At 40.2% G+C, this 21,204-nt stretch overlaps 2 protein-coding genes across 5 annotated transcripts in view; one reads left to right on the forward strand and one right to left on the reverse strand.

Annotated features, from left to right (window-relative positions):
- Positions 1-658, reverse strand: part of LOC132401780 (ferric-chelate reductase 1-like) — an 88,406-nt gene extending 87,748 nt beyond the window's left edge. Inside the window, exon 1 of the mRNA XM_059983981.1 lies at positions 547-658. The gene's annotated coding sequence lies outside the window, so the exon portion shown is untranslated. The remainder of the gene's footprint in view (positions 1-546) is intronic.
- Positions 464-21,204, forward strand: part of agla (amylo-alpha-1, 6-glucosidase, 4-alpha-glucanotransferase a) — a 97,904-nt gene continuing 77,163 nt past the window's right edge. For 2 of the 4 annotated variants that reach the window (XM_059983973.1, XM_059983976.1), the window contains exons 1-5: positions 464-620; positions 2,143-2,288; positions 12,739-12,946; positions 14,564-14,733; positions 17,530-17,733. In XM_059983973.1, coding sequence (XP_059839956.1) covers positions 2,207-2,288; positions 12,739-12,946; positions 14,564-14,733; positions 17,530-17,733 — 664 coding nt within the window. In that variant the 5' untranslated portion in view covers positions 464-620; positions 2,143-2,206. Of the gene's footprint in view, positions 621-703; positions 827-1,894; positions 2,032-2,142; positions 2,289-12,738; positions 12,947-14,563; positions 14,734-17,529; positions 17,734-21,204 lie in introns of those variants that run through there. The other 2 variants (XM_059983975.1, XM_059983974.1) reach the window with 2 other exon arrangements.

Genomic DNA, 21,204 nt, shown 5'->3' on the forward strand with positions numbered 1-21,204 from the left:
TTCAGGATTTTAACATACGTTAAAAATTCTCTCCACCCAATCTTAAAAACTGTAGTGGCAGACTTGAGATTTTGTCGCCTTGGAAAGCCACATTATTAGAGTTGTGCATCCTCACGAGAGAAGTTTGTGCAATTCCTCCCTACTTTGATGATAGTATTGTGAGGTGCTACATTTGTCACTTGGAAACTACTCAGCCGCGAAGTAACTATTACCATGCTGCAATGTCATTGTAATTCGGCACTGTAAAGCCCCCAATCAACGTGACATTCATCATTCGCAGTTTACAGTCATGATGTTACAACAGTGACATCACAGTAGACTGACCCACAGTGAAAGTGGGGGAGACGCATTAAATTTCACTACAAAAGATGCCAAGTTGTGGGAAATGGGAAACAGCCGGGTAGAGAAAAAGGACATCAACTGGAGCGAGCAATGACCGCAGGTTAGTGGGCGGAGCCTTTTACTGCCCCGCATTAACATGGCGGCGCCGGCCCTTCTCTAGGCCTGAGCGGGGCAACGGGCTCTATCTGACTGGGTAGAACGTACCCGGTGTTGCACCAGCCTCCCTTCCCGTTGCTCAGGAGTCAGCTTCATCCGAGGAGGCGACAACTGGGAGACAGGTCCTGTTCTTGTAGAGGTGTAATCCCAGACCCGAGCGGCCGGGGCCGGGGTGGGTACCCGGGACGGTGGATTGAGAGATTCGGCCCAGTTCAGGCATTGGCTTCGGGTGACTTTGAGGGTCAGAGCGGGATTATCTGAGTTGGCAACGGGAAAGTATCCGGAGAGAACTGGGTCAACGGCGAGGACTTGACGGGTCAGAACTCGAGTGAGTTGTGGGGGGTGGGGGCAATGGAGAGGGAGAGAGTCTGGGAGGAGGGGGGTATTGGCAGGTGCTGGAGAAGCCGAAGGACGCGGGGATCAGAGAGCTCGAATCTGAGGGTGTATCAGAATCGGGTTTATTTCCACTGAGTCGTGAAATTTGTTTTGTGGCAGCAGTAAAATATACATTGTAACAAATAACTATGTTACGATTGTTATAAAGTCCAAAAGAGGGATAGCGAGCAAAGAGAACCCGGGATGAATATGGTGGGAGGTAGATAAAGCGGATCAAAGGGTAGAAATGAGTGTGTGAGGGGGCATCAGAGAGCTGGGGAGGGGATGCGCTTGCAAGTTAGAGGGTAGAGGGAGCCCGGGGTTGGATAAGTATGGGAGGCGGTGGTCAGAGAATCGATTGAACTCTGAGTGACTATTGATTGATTCAGGGGTATACTGAGAAGTCGATACGAGTTGAGGGGGTCAGAGGGTATAGAGAGCTCGGGAATTGTATGGGGCATGTCAGAGGGCAGAGAAAGATCTCATGATGGGTATTGGATTAGGATGTACGGGGGGTGGGGCAACGGATTGGTGGGAGTTGTCCACAATTCAGCGGTGTGATCGTACAGAACAATACACACACAACGCTGGAGGAACTCAGCAGGTCAGGCAAAGGGTCACAAACAGGAGAAAATCTGCATATGCTGGAAATCCAAAGCAACACATACAAGACGTGCTGGAGGAACTCGGCATGTCAGGCAGCGTCCATGGAAAATAGAAAACAGTCGAAGTTTCGGGCTGGGACAGGCAAAAGGTCTGTTCTTCCTCACTATAGATGCTGCCTGACCTTTTGAGTTCCTCCAGCATTTCTGTGTATATTACTCCAGATTTCCAGCATCGAATCTCAGGGGTGTAAGCTGCGTACATACGTTGATAAGTTTCGAATATTTGAATCTGCAGAATCTCCTGTATTTATATTCGTAACAAACTGTCCCGCAGAGGTTGCAATGGGAAGTGATCGCTCCCCCTGTAGATCGCAGTAACCATAAGCCAAGCCAGTGGTTTGAGTGATAAAGTTAACCTACTGCGCCTGCACCAATCAACCAGTGGCTGTTACTGAATCCAGCTCGCTGTTAATTTAACGTTTCTCGAGCCAACGGCCCTTTTGGGAGGAAATTAGTTGAGCGTAGCTGGGGGCTGGTGTTGCTGCCGCTCAATGTAACAGTCTTTCCTTGCCTTTCGCCTACTCCGCTGGTGTTTATGATGTTAAAATGTTTATGGCAGGAAATCGTCCATTTGACGTACTGTCCATTTTATGTATGTTTTTAGGGGTTGCTGATTTCACCTTGTTTACTTTCTGCTGGGGAGAATCAGGCACGTTTAACGTAGAAACATGCAGCATCCTAAACAAGTTCGAATTCTTCACTTAAATCGTTTCGACAAGCTCGAAAGAACACTTTTTCGTCTCAAACAAGGTTAGTGTGTATTTAATAGCGGGCGTCCCTATGCAGACATCTGTTGCAAGCTCAAATAAAAGAACTGGCAGACTGAGTTGAACTTGTGCGTGTTCGCTGACATTTATTTAGCGTTTTGACTGCAAAGACCAATATTTCAACGTCTATTTCCAGTGTTGATTGCTTCCGGTTTCTGATACATTTGCACATTAAAATCCTTTAGTACGCGCGTGTCAGCAAATGCACTTTTTAAAACATGTTTTGGATGTGGACATAGATAGCGAGTGGCTCGGTCTAATTTGGGAGCAATGTCAATGACTTAGTGTCGGTGTCAATATGGGCGGGGTAGAGATGCGTCTCCATCAAAGGAGGTGTAAGGCACTCCTTCCCTCTGCTAGCCTGCAGGTCACCCTTGGTCAAGGTGTAGCCCACCCTCATCCCCCCTCCGATCACGGTCACGCGTGGCAATGTGAGCAGGTGGTGCGTATGCCAAGTCTTGGTTATGTGACCACTAACGCCAGGTAGATAATCTCTGAAGAGTATTGATAATGACTGCGGTCACCCATCTTGTAAAGACACTGCCGGGAAGAAGGCAAACTACTTCTGTAGAAAAATTTGCCAGAAACAATCATGGTGAAAAGATCACCAATGTCATATAATGTTGATGATGTCAATGACCAATAGTAAAACTACTATCACAGAAGTTCACTATCAACTAGTTGTCTTTTAGCATAACAGGTGCTATTTAATATTTTGTTGCTTTCAGCAAACACTGTGGATAGTATTCATAGGGCTGGTGGTTATGACTGTACACTCTGTTGTTTATTAAACCTGATTCTAATTGGAAACTTTGAAGTGGCAGAAGATTTCTTCCTGGGACAATCTATATAATATTTAAATACTGTGTGATGAACCTTTTACTGTCTTCTTTCCAGTTCTCTTTAACCCTAATGATTTCCCAGCCTGAATCCGTGCACTTGTTCAGATAGCACTGCTTTTCAACTTGATAATTTTGCTTTGGCTGTAGCATGGGTTCCTGTACCTGAACTTGTTCCAAATCTGAAAGGCCTGCTGTAGTTACACACAGTTTGAAAAGTTGACCGGAATACATGGCACTTGTTCTGCTATCCCCTACTCCGCAGCATGCTCAACCATCCATAAATGAAGAAGAACTTATAGGTGTAGATATTTTTATCTTGAAGCTAATTGGGGAAAAGGGCAGGGGATGTTAGACGTATTTGTGGGTGAGAGTCAGAGTTCCTGAGCTGTTGAATCTGTAGGGCAAGACATCCTGTAACTCCTCCAGCGAACTCTCCAACAAAAAGGCATCTCCATACAGCTTCTTCTGAATTTTCCCCGATGGGGCCTGCTTGTGATCTTGTGTTCAGAACAAACGTTTTGCTGATCTGCGATTGGCTGTTATCCAAATTACTTCTCTCATTGGCGCAAAAAATAACTGACATTTTGGGTTGCTCTTTTGATCAGCTCTTCCTTTTCAACACTTATTTGCCTGCTAAATTCTCTCTCTTTCCCCGAGACCATTGTCATTCTTCAGGGGGAAAAAAACTTACTGGTAAACTTGTTTCAGTTTCTTGTGGTTGAATGGTTAGGGTTCTGTGCATTTTTCATTGAAGTCTGCTTTTGGTCCCCACTTAGGGCAAATGCACGTTAGTTGTGTAATTTCAATTGCAGCTTATTAAGTCAGGTGGGAGGGTAAGTTTAATTGAGATTTACAAGGCAAGTCATTGAGACAACAATAAGTGTATGGGGCATACTACCACGAGAAGCGGTGGCAGCAGATACAATGACAATCTTTAGGAGGCATTTAAACAGGCACATGAACTGACAGGGAGTGGAGGAATATAGACTGTTAGTTTGGATTACATCATGGGGGGCACATGCATGATGGGTTGAAGGATTTTTTCCTGTGCTGTATTGTGTTGTGTTCTTGAATGAAGTGCAGGAGATGGAGCCCCAGAGAGTTTAAAAGGAAACTGCTTTAAAACAAACAGCCAGGGATTCATAAAACTTTGTTTAGGGTACGGAAAACAGTAATCAGAATCAGAATCAGACTTTAATCGCCAAGTACCTGTACACATACAAGGAATTTACTTCCGGCAGATGTTGTCTCTCTGCTCATAACAATAATAATGATAAATATAAATGAAAATATAGATTATACATACAAGTAGTGCAATCCAAGTAATAGTAATGTAATACTAACAGTTTTAATAATTTTTATTGGGAAATTAATGAATAAATACAGCTGAATGAAGGAACTGGATTATGAGGAGCTTGGGAGCTTGAGGGGCAGCTGAAGTCACTGTGATCTATCAGTGTGTTCAACTAGTTTGTGTGTAATGTTTTGGGAAACTTCCAACCTGCAACTCGAGTGCTGGCAGAGATAGAACAGATGGAGGAAATAAAAATAAACAGGTCTAGGAGATTCCAAGAAAGAGCTAAGGCTACGTTGGGTGGCTCAACTTTCTATCAGAGGGTAAAGGTTGGGAGGTGAAAAGTTGCAGGGGATTCTATGCTTTGAGGGTGGTATATTCTATCGATCAGCATTTCTGCAGGCATGAGTCTGTGATCATGTATTCATCCCAGTGCTAGGGATGAGGATATCATATTATTGGATGGCTGCATGAAGTTTCAGAGAGGGTGAACTGCCAAAGGTCCATTTCAGTACCAATGACATTGATTTTTTTTAAAAAACGGGACGACATCCTGCAAGAAGATTTCAAGAAGTTAGGAAAGGAATTCTGAAGCAGGACTTTAAGTCTGGCAATCTTCAGATACACTGAGTATAGAAATAGGAGAACAGACATGCTAAAAAGATGGTGCGGGGGAAGGGCTTTAGATTCCTAGGGTACAGACAGATGTATTAATGAATAACATGCACAAAACACACTACTTTTTAATGAAGTTGGAGAATAATTTGATTCAGTTGAAACCAAGTTATTGTACTTGAGTAAAGTAAGTTTTGGAGTTCTGGCTTCTGTGCCCCTTCCTTTCCATTCCTGATGAAGGGACTTGGCTTAAAATGTTGCCTGTTCCTCTCCATAGATGCTACCTCACTTGCTGTGCTTTTCTAGCATTTTGTGTGTGTTGCTCAAATTATGAAGGAGTATGTTACCTTCGGTAGATAGAACTTGAAGAAGATGGTGCCAGCGAACAACACTACCATGGGTGACATCCTCAAGATGGTCCACAAAACTGCCGCTTTCACTTCTTCTACATATTTTTCTTTCAAATCTGGTTCTGGTACTTTTTGAGCCTGTGATCTCCAGTTTGATGGTGGGTTTTTGGGACAATTAAGCAATCTGGCACTTTGCTCAGTCTCCAAGAAGGTTCAGGGACACGAGCAGCCTCCTTGAGACCAGGCAGCTTGGACATGGAGCAAGGGCCCATGATTGACTCCATTTCTCACTGATCTCACTGATCAAAGCATCAAAAAGAATTGAAAATATTGTGGCACGTGGCGAAGGAAAGCGAGTGTTCAGTGCTGTCTACCATCCCCTTGCTCGCTGCTGCCAAAGGAGTCTGCATGTGACAGTGTGTCTCTATCTCTCTCACTCGCTGCTCTCGAAGGAAGGTCCCTGTGTTCAAGTAATCTCTCACTACCGCAATGCTGTCAGAGGATGGTGCTGAAGCAAGATTTAATAGATGCGATTTGTGGATTGGACTGTAATCCACATTTTTTGGGGGGGGGTTTGAATCAAAGGATAAGCACTGAGCTGAATATGGACTCTTGTTTTTATGTTTTATATTCTGTGTTTATGTTCATTCTTTTAGGTGCCATTTGCTTGGAAATGTTTGATGTTTTTCTTTGTGTTCTGTGGTTTTCTTTGTTTCGTTACTGTCTGTGGGAAGACTAGTCTCATGGTTGTACACTGCATGCATAATTTGATAATAAATATACTTTAAGTCCTTTGAAACTAAATCAAAAGGTACAATAGTAATCTAACAACATGTAAGTATTAAGGAGTTGACATAGTTTTAGAATCATATTTGTTTCTTTCAAAGCAAAACAAAATAACAGGAAAAGTGATCCAGCTTTGGTTATGAAGAGGATTCAAGGATGGTACTGAATTAAAGGAAATGTATTTTTTCCAGAAGCAGAAAGTTTGAAAATAGGGAAAACATTCAGGTTTCAACAAAAGAGAATCAAGACATTGTTAAGGAAAGGAGAAATAGATTTTTTTTTATATAAAGCAGGCCAGTGAGAAACAATGAAACAACTTTTACAGTCTGTTTCTATATTTTTTCAATGAAAGAAAAGATTAGCTAAAGTTAATGTTTCCATAATGAATGAGACAGGATAAGAACATGGCAGAGAAATTAATCATAGAAGTCATCATGGTCCATTAGTATGATTCAATGTTTAATAGATAATGTTTTAGGAAGTGGCCAGCCTTCAAGGGAAGAAGCAGAGACTTCCTAAAAATGGTGGAGAACTACAGATTTAGAGAAAATGGAGAACACAGAAATTGGCATTTGTGAAATTGTACTGTGGGAATTATTGAACTCAAAGCTCTTTAAGTCCCCAGCACCTGATAATCTTCATCCCAGGATTTTCAATGAAATAGTTTTGAAAGTCAAATACATACCAATTATCCAAATTTTCATAGATCCTATAACAGTTCTTACAAATTGGAAAGTAGTAAATATAATCTGATTATTTAAGAAAGGAAGGGAAGAAAAGTCATGGAATTGTGGATCAGCTAACTTGGTGCCAGTACTTTGAAAAAAATTCTATGACCTATTATGTAAGTGACAAAGAGGCATTGGAAAATAATAGTGCAATTGGGTTGAGTTGTCTTTAGTTTATAACTAAAATTTCCTTGGCAAATCTGACTGTTTTGGAACTAAAACGAGCAGAATAGTTGAGTTGTTGGATGCGTCTGTGCTCCCAGAAGACCATTCTATTGAATGTTACCTCAGGTGATAAGCACAGTTATAGCACATAGTTTGTGGTTAATGGTGTGGATTGAGAATTAATTAATGGTCAAAATAAAGCAGTAAGAATAAAGCTGTAATTTCTGGCTCGGAAAGCTGTGACTAGAGAAATACCATAGTATTTGGTGCTAACCTCCAGCTATACCTAACCTCTTTCAATGATCTGGATGAAAGGATCCAATGTAACACACCCAGATTGCTTATAATGCAAACCTGGGTGACAGTGCTCACTGAGCAAGATGCAGAGAGGATTCTTGGATATAGACAGGCTGGGTGAGTGAACAAGGCTTTTAAAATGGAAGGATGCATATTCTTTTGCTTTGCTTTAAAAAAAAAGAAAAAATTGTTAAGGGTGAGGCACTGAAAGATGTAAGTTTTCAGAAGAATCTTGGGTATACTTGTATATGAATTACTGTAGCTTGCTGTGCAATCTCAAAAGGCAATTAATAGGAAAAATAGTTGTTTGGCCTTCATTGCAAGTAGATTGATACAGTTCTATAGAGCCACAGCGAGGCTGCATCTGGCATATCATGCACAGGTCTTGTCCATTTCCCAAGAAATATACTACTACTACTTTGTAAGCCAACCATCCCTGCTGGAGCACAGGTGGCCAACAGCTGCTCAGCAGAGTTCTCTGTCCTGGAAAAACTGAAAGGTTGTCTGGGATGTGGCCCATCGAAGATCCTTTCTGTCCCAGGGATGAGGTCTTCAGAACTTTCTGTAACGCTGTTCTTTTACAGGATGGGGTTGTAGCCCCATGCCCAACCCTCCTCCTCTAGCATCTAGGTTTGGGACAGTACATGGCGGAGTTGAGGATATACTTGTGATAGATGAAATCAGGAAATGCAGCAAAGGTTCAAAAGTTCATTTTGTTTTCAAAGTATGCATGTACAATGCAACTCTGGCATTTGTCTGCTCTAAGTTGCCATGAAATACAGGAAAACCATGGGAGTCATTGAAAGAAAAGACATCAACACCACACCCCCACGTGAAAACCCTATGCCCCATCTGTGGCCTTCTGCAATAGGCAGCCCATGCTCGTAGTCTGCTCCAGGGATAGCAGCGCACCAGAACACTTGATCGAACTTCAAACTTCACATCACAGGCTCCAATAGCCTCCAAAACCAATAGAAGCCAAGGTCTGGCAGATGGAATGCAACGTTGATAAATGTGAGATCATCCAATTTGGAAGGAATAATAGAAGAGCAGATTATTATTTAAATAGTGAAATATTGCAGCATGCTGTTGTGCAGAGGGACTTGGGAATGCTTGTTCATGAGTCGCAAAAAGTTGGCTTGCAGGTACAACAGGTTATTAAGCAGGCAAACAGAATGCTGGCCTTTATTGCGAGAGGGATTGAACTCAGTTGGAAAGTGCAAGGGGGGTAGATGGGGCTGAATTTGTCAGGTGTGTTCAAGAAGGATTCCTGACACAGTATGTGGACCAGCCGACAAGAGAAAAGGCTATACTGGATCTAGTTCTGGGTAATGAACCTGGTCAGGTGACAGACCTCTTGGTGGGGGGAGCATTTTGGTGAGAGTGACCACAACTCCCTTAGCTTCAGCATAGCTATGGAAAGGGATAAAATCAGTCAAAATGGTAAAGTGCTTAACTGGGGAAGGGCTAACTTTGAAGGGATGAGGCAGGAACTAGTGAGAGTAAATTAGAAACAGATGTTCAAAGGGGAAAGCACAGAAGTAATGTCGGAGAAGTTTAGGGACCAATTGATCTGGGTTCAGGATAGGTTTGTCCCACTGAGGCAAGAAAAAAATGTCAGGAAAAGGGAACCGTGGCTGACGAAACTTGTGAGGCAACTTGTCAAGAGGAAAAAGGAAGCATATGTTAGACATAAGAAGCAGTAAGTAGGAGGGGCTTATGAGAAATATAGGGTAGCCAGGAAGGAGCTAAAAAATGTACTTGGGAGAGGTTGAAGGGAGCATGAGAAGGCCTTGGCATGTAGGATTAAGGAGAACTGCAAGGCATTCTATGCGTATGTGAAGAATAGGAGGATGACGAGAACGAGGGAGGGACAGCTAAAGGATAAAGAGGGCAACATGTGCCTGGAGGTGGAGGAGGTTGGGGAAGTCCTAAGTGAATACTTTGCTTCAGTATTCACAAGTGAAAAGGATCTTGATCAGGATGAGGTTGAAGTAGAGCAGGCCTGTGTGCTGGACAATGTGGAGATTAAGGAAGAAGTGCTGGATCTTCTTAAAAACATTAAGATTGATATATCCCCAGAGCCGGATATAATACACCCCAGGTTGTTGTGGGAATTGAGAGAAGAGATCACAGGAGCATTAGCCATGATCTTTGAATACTCTTTTGCTGCAGGGGAAGTGCCAGTGGACTGGAAAATGTCAAATGTAGTTCCCTTGTTTAAAAAAGGTAATAGGGAGAAACCTGGGAACTATAGACCCATGACTCTTACATCAGTGGTATGCAAACTACTGGAAATGATTCTTAAGGATAGGGTCTATGAGCATTTGGAGAAGTCCAGTCTACTCATGGATAGTCAAGATGGCTTTGTGAAGGGAAGATCATGCCTCACGAGCCTGATTGAGTTTTTTGAAGATGTAACAAAAGAAATTGATGAGGGTAGGGCAGTGGATGTGGTCTACATGCACTTTAGCAAAGCATTTGACATCATCCAGAAAGTCATGAGGTATGGGATAAGTGGAACCTTGGCTGTTTGGTTAAAAAATTGGCTTAAAGGAAGAAAGCAGAGGGTAGTTGTGGAAGGAAAGTATTCTGTCGGTGACTGGTGGAGTGCCACAAGGATCTGTCCTGGGACCCCTGCTATTTGTGATTTTTTTTATAAATGACCTGGATGTAGAGGCAGAAGGATGGGTGAGTAAGTTTGCAGATGACACGAAGATTGGAGGAGTTGTGGATGGAGCTGTAGGTTGTCAAAGGTTACAAGAGGATATAGACTGGATGCAGAGTTGGGCAGAAAAGTGGCAGATGGAGTTCAATCTAGATAAGTGTGAGGTGATGCATTTTGGAAGGACAAACCAGAAGACTGAGTACAGGGTTAATGGTCATTTACTTAAGAGTGTGGATGAACAAATGGACCTTGGGGTTCAAATCCATACATCCCTCAAGGTCGCTGCATAGGTTGATAGGATAGTTAAGAAGGCCTATGGGATGCTATGCTTCAGTAACAGGGGGATTGAGTTCAAGAGTAGAGAGGTCATGTTGCAACTCTACAAATCAATGGTGAGACCGCACTTAGAGTATTGTGTTCAGTTCTGATCACCTCATTATAGGAAGAATGTGGAAGCTATGGAGAGGGTGCAGATGAGATTTACCAGGATGTTGCCTGGATTGGAGAACAAGTCTTATGAGGCAAGGTTAGCAGAGCTAGGACTTTTCTCTTTGGAGCACAGAAGAATGAGAGGGGACTTGATAGAGGTCTACAAGATTATGAGAGGCATAGATAGGGTGGATTGTCAGTACCTGTTTCCCAGAGCACCAATAGCAAACACCAGAGGACATATGTACAAAATTAAGGGAGGGAAGTTTAGGGGAGACATCAGGGATAAGTTTTTTTACACAGAGGTTGGGAGTGCCTGGAATGACTTGTTGGGGATGGTGGTGGAGGCTAAAATATTAGAGGTATTTAAGAGCCTCTTGGACATGCACATGGATGAAAGAAAAATGGAGGGTTATGGGGTAGTGTGGGTTTAGTACTTTTTTTTAAGGATTATATGGGTCAGCACAACATGGAGGGCTGAAGGTCCTGTACTGTGCTGTAGTGTTCTATGGTTCAAGAGCAGGGAGGTCATGCTGCAACTATACAGGGCACTGGTGAGGCCACACCTGGAGTACTGTGTGCAGTTCTTCCTACTTGAGGAAGGATACACTGGCTTTGGAGGTAATGCAAAGGAGGTTCACCAGGTTGATTCCAGGGATGGGGTTAACCTATGAGGAGCGATTGAGTCGTCTGGGACTATACTATCTGGAGTTTAAAAGAATGAGAGGGGATCTTATAGAAACATACAAAATTTTGAAAGGGATAGATAAGATAGAAGTAGGAAAGTTGTTTCAATTGGTAGGTGAGACTAGAGCTATGGGACATTGCGTCAAGATTCAGGGGAGAAGAATTAGGACAGAGATGAAGAGAAACTGTTTTTCCCAGAGAGTGGTGAATCTGTGGAATTCTCTGCCCAAGGAAGTAGTTGAGGCTTCCTCACTAAATATATTTAAGAAGCAGATAGGTTTTTACATAGTAAGGGAATTAAAGGTTATGGGGAAAAGGCAGATAGATGGAGCTGAGTTTATGGACAGATCAGCCGTGATCTTATTGAATGGCGGGGCAGGCTTAATGGGCTGGATGGCCTACTCCTGCTCCTATTTCTTATGTTCTTATGAAACACAAACAAGACAAAAAGAACAAGCAGAAGGTATAGAAAAAGTTAAATAATTGAACAGTTTGACTATCTGGTAGGTGTCACCTGAGGAATGATTGTTCGCTGGTGCTGTCTTGACTTGGAGACCAGGTAAAGGTTAGGTTCCAAAAGAAATGGTTGCTGAACTTTCGCCATTATCATGATCTACCTCTATATCCCTTCATTCCATTGATAGATGCACGTATAAATCATCTACCAATACCTGTTTACAATCGATGGTGAGCCTCCACTAGCCATTTCAGAGACTCATCATCCTTTAAGTGAAGAACATTCACTTAAAGGATGATGAGTCTCTGAAATGGCTAGTGGGGTGGGGGTAAAGAGGTTGTTGTTGGTCTGGAATATGTAATTATTTGGTAACTTTTTTGTGGTAATATTACTTTGAGTCATACGTGCTGTGTTGTGCACATTGGTCCGGAGGATTGTGATTTAATTTGACAGTACACGTATATATGATCATAAGCTTGAACTTGTATTTGCTGTACATTATCGTGCATTGATTGAGAGCTGCATTTCCCATATTTTCATGGAGTTGAATTTAACAAATATTTTAACTGTGAATTCCATTGGTATGTCCTGAGGGCACAAGTGATGCTGAATGCGAATTATTGCCTCTGAGCCACAGGGATGAAATTTTTTTCAAGGATTGACACATTGTATGCCTGATACTCCATATTGTGTGCCTTTCATAGGATTAGATTTTAAAGGCAGAATTGTTCGAGGTGCATTCACTAACGTTTAAAAGTGAGCTGGATAAATATGAAATGAATATAGGAATGTGAGGAGAGGGTGTGCTTGCATGGGGAGCAGCATGCAAATAGTTAGATTTGTTGTTGTGCAGCCAAGCTGCATTTGATAGGCTAATAACCACCTATTGTGCTCTATTGTGTATCTGTTTTTTTTAAATTAAGAAATTTGATTTCTATTTAGCCAAAATGTTAAAATTAATTACTGTATTGATAATTTTTCTTAATCACTTGCAAAACTGTGCAATTCGTTCACTCATTTAATTCTGCTAGTGAAGACAATTAATCTGGTTGTGTGCCTGATGAGACAGATTATTTCCAACCAAAACAACACTTGTTTTATGTTTTGTCTTCAAGGGTATGAGCTGCAGTTTCGGCTTGGTCCATCTTTACAAGGAAAAGCTATCCATGTGTACACAAGCTATCCAGTTGACAAAGGAATCTTTGACCGTCATCGGTTTCATATACTCGAGTGGCAGAATACAACAGGAGGAGATGACTCTGATAAATTCTGTGCAATCGATCTTCAGATTTCTGGATCATTTCAGTTTTATTTTACCTATGGGTGAGCTCAAATGAATATTTCCTTCCTATTCATAAGCAATCAATTAACCTATTAAAAATGATTTCACAATTATAATCAGTGTTGTCCTTCCAGTTCTCTCTGTTAAAGCTGCTGAATTATTCTGGGCTGTGGTTCATAACTTTCCTGTAATCCTGCTTGTTTTTACTTGTTAATCCAAGCAGTGAGTGAGTACAAGCCAATTGACTGGAAAGTATCAGAGAATCTAAATCAGATTTAATATCACTGATGTATGTCATGAAAGTCTATGTTTTACAGCAGCATTATAGTGCAATACATAAAATATTATAAATTACAATTTTAGTACATATATTTTTATTATATAAATAAAACAAATTAGGTAGTGCAAAATTAGGTACCATGGTAAGGTAGTGTTCATAGCTTGGTTCATTGAGTGTATAGAAATCTGATGGTGGAGGGGTCGAAATTGTTCCTAAATAGGTAGGTAGGTAGGTGTGTGTGTGTGTGTGTGTGTGTGTGTGTGTGTGTGTGTGTATGAATTGAACATATTTGGAATAGAAAGAGAAATAGAACAAGGAGTAGGCGTTGTGCCTCCTCTGCCATTAAAAATGATGGCGTAACTTTTACCTGGCTATCACTTTCCTGTGTTAATTCCCTTATTTCCATAATATCCAGTTATCTATTGATCTAAGTATGCTCAGTAAATCAGAATCAAATTTAGAATCAGCATATGACATGAAATTTTTTGACTTTGTGGTAGCAGTACAATGCAATACATAATAGAGGAGAAAAACTGAATTACAGTAAGTATTGATTATATGTTAAATAGAAAAAAAAGTAGGAATTTAAAAAAAAAAGTAGTGAGGTAGTGTTCATGGGTTCAATATCCATTCAGAGATCAGATGGCGAAGCTGTACCTGAATCATTGGGTGTGTGCCTTCATGTTTCCCTTCCCCCTTCCTGATTGTATCAGTGAGAACAAGGGGTGACCTGGGTGATGGGGTCCTTTAATGAAGGACGCCACCTTTTTGGGGCATCACTCCTTGAAGATGTCTTGGATAGTGCTCATGATGGATTTGACCAGGCTTACTTTGATCTTGTGAAGTGGCCCCACCATCCAAGACGGTGATGCAGCCAGTTAAAATGCTTTCCACAGTACATCTGTAGAAACCTTTTGTGAAATAAATCTCCACAGCCCACAATTCCAAGGATTCACCAGTCTCGGGGGAAGACTTGTTTCCTGTATTCTCAGTTCTGAATCCATCTGTTTTTGCTTTTTTTCCTGCATTACCTTGATGTACCAATGTAATGAAAAGACCAATATAGATGGCATGCAAAACAAAGTTTTTCACTGTACCTCAGTATATGTGATAATAATAAACCAGCTATTATTACTTTTATTCTTAGTTTGAGGCTGTTAACTCTGATTCTAGGTATCTCAGCCTGGAAAACATCTTCCCTGCATTTTCCCTACTAACCTTCATGCGAATTGTATGTTTCTTTAAAATTTGAGAGTATAGACCCATTCTGCTTAGTCTGTTCTTGCAGGACAATCTCAGCATCCCAGGAATCAATATATTTCTATGTACAGTTGGAAACATGGAATGACTTACTGAATAACTTTTCCTTAATTTAAAGAAACGAACAAAAGGGTGGCTCAGGGTTTATAGTTGTTGATCCTATACTACGCATTGGACATAACAATGAAGTTCTACCACTGGACTGCATATGTGCTGTGACTTACTTGTCCAAATGTTTGGGACCATTCGATGAATGGGAGGATAGGCTAAAAGTTGCCAAACTTTCAGGTAAAGAAAACTTATTCAAGTACTAAATATTAGTTCAATGTTGTGAAATATAGCTGTAATTTGATTTATCATAATTTACCTGCAATATAAACAAACAAGTCAAAAGTGATAGAAAGTGATAATGTCTTTGGTTGAGGGGAGAGTTTCCTTTTATTTAAACTATTATGACTATTACATAGAATTCAGGAAAACACTTCCTCACCTGTCTCTATTTCTAGCTCTGTTTGACATAATTATAAACTTTGTAAAGCAATACTTGGAGAGCTCAACACCGTCCCGAACAAAAGAGCTCTTCTTGATTGGCATCACGTTCATCACCTCTAAAATCCAGTGCCTTTGCCCCGTGGCTCCAGTTAGTTATCAAGGTCACACTGACAACATCTTAAAATTCTATGATCTCTATAACCAAGAAGTTAAAAGGCAACATGTGAATGGTAATGTCACCAACTGCCAGTTCCCCTCCAAGTTTGTGACCATCCTGTCTTTGAAAAACATTTTCACTCCTGCATTTTTGTTGAGTCTAAATCTTAGAACTCTATTATACAATGTTGTGGGAATACCTTCACCAGATGAACTAGAATATTTCAAGATGGTCACCACCTTCAAAGCTAATTTCCTAGAAATGTTTGGTCTATCGTGCTTTCCCCTCCCTACCCCATCTTTCCAATTAAAACATGACTGCTTATGCACTGTGCACTTTTCTCATTCTTTTCATTGCGTAGTTGTCACGAAATGAAATAACAAAAACATTAATACTTTGCATTTCTTTCAGATTCTGATAAATTTAGTCATGTGTTTTAACTCTTGTTCTTAAGTAATTCTGTGCATTTAGTTATCCAATCTGTAAATATTTGTGCCTTTTGAGTCACCATATTAGCTTTGCCAGTGATGAGTTTGAAGAAGTTTATTAATTAATTCTGTCCTATTCTTTGTGATATCTGTACCTACAATTCTATCAGGCAGTAATTGTATTTCTGACACATCAAGCGTACGGAATTATCACCAGGTTTGTTTCCATTTATGCTTCCAAATGATAAATGAGTTTGAGTTTACTCCAACCCCTCTTAGCTCTTTCCCACTAATGATCAGTTAATAAAAATTCAAAACCTATTCTTAGCAATATGTACAGTAGTTGTCAATCACACAAGCACCTATAAAGTGACTTTTTTAATTTAGGGGAAAAAAATCAGATGTATGCAAAACATTTACATTAATATAATAATTATAAAATATGCCATAATAATTATAAATAAAAAAATTATAATTATAAGATAATTTTATGTTATTATAAAATATTGGCCTGCTTTATAACTATGTATCAAATATAAAATATCATAAGTTATTATAAAATAAATTTTATTTTGCCATATTAGACATTGGATTTTCATTTGTACAGCCACTTGGTGCTTTAACAAATTTCTGAATAACTAGCCTTCCTGTGTTTGCTTGTGTTTTTCGTGACTGTTACTATACTAAATGAAAGAATCTCAAAGCAGAGAACTTCTAAACAGAATACTGTCATAATGCAAACTCGTGCTTAAAGTAACTTCTGCTTGGATATGATAATTCATTCTTATTTCTAGAAAATAAAAGTAACAGAGAATTTTCAAAATAATAACTTGCAGTTTACAGTAATTCAAAGTACATTTAAAGTACCGTTACATTTATTATCCAAGTATGTATACAGAATACCTCTCTATGGCTGCTCCAAATGTGATATGGAGGTTATCAGCAATTTCCAAATCTGCTGGAGTTTCTGTTGAAGGTCCATCCAACATTTCCATTTAAAAAAAATGGGATCCAAAGTCCACCTGTTTAAAGCTACTTCTATTTCCAGCTGACTTTGTGCATACAATGGAGTGTCCTTCAACCTTTCACTTTGTATTTTAAAGTTGTATCAAAGTAGATTGATTCCAAGTTTCCTATTGCAGTTGCGGGTACCGCAGAAGCATAGCAGTTAATGCAATGCTGTTACAGCCCATGGTGTTTCAGTGTTCAATTCCGATGTTTTGTAAGGAGTCTCTGCGTGGGTTTTCCCCAGCTGCTCCAGTTTCCTCCCACGTTCCAAAGATGTCATTGTAAATTGTTCTGTGACTAGGTTAAGGTCAGTCGGGTTTGTGAGGTTGTTGCAGTGGTGTGGCTTGAAGATGCGGAAGGTCCTACTCCATGCTGTATCATTGAATAAATAATGTTCATTCTGTAACATTTAGTTATGGGGGCTCTGGTCTGAGTGGTTTTAAATACCAATCTTTTATCTACCGTTGTCGTTCCCTTTAGTTCTAAGCTTGACCAGTGTGATTTTCCCCTCGGCAAGGATCTTCTGACTTTACTGAGAGCATGTACCATTTGGAAATGAATGTTGTCTTTTTTTTATACTATTTGGCTATCTTAAACTGTACTTGTATATAGCTGTTAATTTTCTAAACAGTGATTTCCAAATTCCAAATAAGATAATGTGTCATGTTCATTCAAATCTTCTTTCCCTTTGTCTCTGTTGTGTCTTGTTAAGCATTTTGCTTTGGCAGATGTCTACTTATCCTGCGGGATTCAAAGAAAGCCTGGGAGCTTCTGATCAGCACTGATCTTTGAATTAATAGCATTGCCAGAAGAGGTTAACTAATCAGTTCATAAATACTCGATGGTATTGGAATGTTATGTTTCCTTTTATAATGCTTGTTTAATGGTGCTTATCCAAAAATGGTAGTAAACCAGAATTGAAGTGTTTTAGGTTTCTTAACATCGATCTGGTGCCCTATATTATTTGAATACATTCAACATGATAACTCTTTTTAACAGGTTATAACATGATCCATTTTACCCCGACACAAACTCTTGGATTATCCAGATCGTGCTATTCCTTGGCTGACCAGTTGGAATTCAACCCTGAGTTTTCTCATCCTAATAAAACTTACAATTGGACTGATGTTGCAAGGCTGGTTGATAAGTTAAAGAATGAATGGAATGTACTCTGCATAACAGATGTCGTCTACAATCACACAGGTACAGAATTAGTTGTCAAATTCGTTATGTTGGGAGGAGGCTCACAAAGTAGAGAAGATGTTTCTTAAGTTTTAACTTTTGCTAACAATATTTATCTGCAAAGTCAATCACTTTTGTTGGAAGGAATCAACAACTGCACCTAACACCATGCAATTCCTTAGGCCTAAACTTCCAGTACGGTCTTCCCACATATTGTATTGGGTTTATCGAGCTATCTGTTTTTGAATTATAATTCTCAAAATGTGTGAGAAAGGTCCATTGCACCCGGAATGCACTTTGGTCTATATCGAGTCTTAATACTTCCTAAATACACTGCATTTACAAACTTGAAGTTGTAATAAATACAGTGAGTGGACAGTTTAATTGTTGATGCTTTAAAAACGTATTCTGAGTTTTTTAAATTGGGTGATCCCAGATGAAAACCAAATGGCATTGACTGTTGGACTTAATAAACTAAAGATGTGTAGAAAATATGTTCTTTTTCTATCATCACCTGACCCTGCATTCTTTGTTGCAAACTGAATATAAAGGGATAATTTTGAAGATTGCAACCTGCTCTTGGACTTGTATTTCTAGGTCTGGAATGTGACCACATTATTCTCATATTTTAGTATGACATAAAATAAGCCATAGTTCGTGTCTGTATCAGCTCTTAAAGCAATGCCATACCATCCAGTTCTCCTATTTATTTCAGAATCAGGTTTAATACCACTGGCATATGTCATGAAATTTGTAAACTTAGCGGCCGTAGTAGAATGCAATATCTTGAATGTGATTCTGGAACTATTGGATCCTGTGTTTTGCTGCTTGGAGATCGCTTGGATGCTTCAGCGCTCCGCAGTCTCCATGAGGATTCCAGGAGGCAGAAGCAGCACAAGCTCGCCTTGTGGCGAGAAGGCTGCAGGATGGCGCACGAGCCGGTGTTTGACACCATTTCACTGATTATAGCTTCCATTGTTGGCCAATCAAAGCGACAAGGGTGATTAAAGCATCAAAATGAGTGCAGGGGGTGAGCGCCACCTGCTTGCCTTTTGATCAGTCATTCTGTACTGAGGAGGGGAGGGCCTGCCGCTGCACCCAGAGAGTGTTGCCCAGGTTTATTCTGCATTTTGGCTGTGGACTTGGTCTGTAGACTTTGTCTTCTAGCTTTAATATTTGTGTGTTTGTTTTTTGCCCAGTCTTCTTGACGTTTTTTGACGTGGAAGAAGGGATTTGGGGGCCAATGTGGCTGATCTATTTTGTTTCGGTTTCTTGTGCAGGGGGAGGGATTTGTGAGTTGATGTACCTGAAACCTTTTGCTCAGTTTTTGTGCGGGAAGAGGGATTTGGGGGTTGATGATGGTGCTGACTTTCTTTTCTTCTTGGTTTCATTGCAACCCGGAAAAACACAGTAACTCAGAGTTTTGTACTTTGATAATAAATGAGCCTTTGAGAGTGTATTCCATAGAATAAGCCAGGTTGTGGGAATTCTGATGTAGCAGCACTAAGTGATGTATCAACATGCATCGGTAAGTAAGTGACAGTCAGAGGATATAAGACCATAAGATATAGGAGCAGAATTAGACCATTTGGCCCATAGAGTCTGCTCTGCTATTTAATCCTGGCTGATTCATTTTCCGTCTTAGCCCCGGTGTATTGCCTTCTCCCCACATCCCTTCATGTTATGACCAATCAAGAATCTTATCAACCTCTGCCTTAAAAATACATGAAGTCTTGACCTCAATATCCACCTATGGCAACAAATTCCACAGATTCACCACTCTCTAGCTCAAGAAATTCCTCATCTCAGTTCTAAATGGATGCCTCTCTATTCTGAGGCTGTCCCCACTTGTCTTAGACTCCCTCACACTAGGAAACATACCCTCGATATCCACTCTATTGAGGCCTTTTCAACATTCAATAGGTTTCAACGACTACAGAAGAAGGACATGTTGGTAATAGGCTGGCATAAGTCTGTGGAATGAGTGGAATCCACTCACTGAACTGCAATGAGTTGGAGCTGAGTGGTTATAGTGCAGAGACGCCACTCATTGTATCATTGTAGCAGCCAGCTTTAACAATACAACCATTCTCCATCATGCGAAGGCTGCCATTAGTGCATTTGAACTCTAGTTTCTGGTTTATTAGTGCAATAACTGCTCTATGACTATGATCAAATAGCATTGCCGTATTTGCTATCTGACTTGAATTTCCAAAACAAAGGTAATCTTACAATTATAAAGAGAAAAATCAAGACTTCCATTTAATAATTAGATTCAAAGTGGTAGTCTGTAGGAGGTGGCTTAAAATGTCAAAGGGGAATACAGCTATTTAAAGTTTCAGTATTTCATTTTTGCTATGTCAGGAGCTGTACTTTATACTAGGAGATGGTCGAAGCTGTTGGTGCTTCCAGACACCGACCTTGTTTTATTTTGGTAAAGGTCAGACTCCTGCATTAATTTGATACTCGGCTTTTTAAATGGCAAGTTAGAACTGATCTTCATATGACAAGAGCAATTTAGTTATGTACTAGAGCTTTTTTTTTCCTGAACAGAATTAGTATTTATAAATTGTTTCTTCTGAACTGTACAGGAAACACTAAGATTGATATTTGAAAATATTTGTTTCTTATTTATGTACTTAGCCACAATTAAGAACTGAAAAGTCATTTTATTGGGATGTTGTAAACAAGATGATAAGAGGCCATTTGTTTAGTATTTAACACTTGTTTAAAGAATATAATTAATTTGAGACCTCCAATCTTAAAATTATAGATTAACTAAAAACAAACACTAACACATTTAGCTTTTTATTCATCAGTAGATTTGTTTTTTTAATTGCTTTCATTATTACGTGAAACGCATTTTCTGTTGGTGAGATTGTACTGGGAAAACCGTGTGCTGTTTTTGTTGCCAAGCTGTAGAAAGGATGTTACTAAGCTGGAGGGCTTGGCCATTGAGACTGGATGTCAGAATTTTTTTCCTCTGGAGTGTAGGAGGCTGAGAGATGACTTTAAATAGCTTGATAAAATAATGAGGGCTGTAGATAAGGTGAACAGGCATCACATTTTCCCCGGTATAGGGCAATCCAACACTGGAGAACATAGGTTTGTGAGACAGGAAGGACTAAGGATTAGTGAGGGCAAATTTTAACACAGGATGGTGAATATGGAATGAACTGCCAGAGGAAGCAGTGGAGGTGGGTACAATTACAATATCTAAGAGACATTTAGATGGATATGAGAACGGGAAAGGCTTGGAGGGATATGGGCTTAAATGCAGGGAAATAGGACTAGCTCAAGTGGATAAGTTAGTCTCCATGGATGATTTGGGCTGAAGGGCCTGTTTTCATGCTTTACAATTCTATAACTCTATATTGTATCTATATCCCAAGAGAAGAAAGTGAGGAAAAAAATGAGGTTCAAGTAAAAGAGTGAAATATTTTGTCTGCCTCCTCTGGGGGGGCGGGGGGAATTGAGAATGCTGTCTTGCCC

Source organism: Hypanus sabinus, chromosome 11 (genome assembly GCF_030144855.1).
Source record: "Hypanus sabinus isolate sHypSab1 chromosome 11, sHypSab1.hap1, whole genome shotgun sequence".
Lineage (NCBI taxonomy): Eukaryota > Metazoa > Chordata > Chondrichthyes > Myliobatiformes > Dasyatidae > Hypanus > Hypanus sabinus.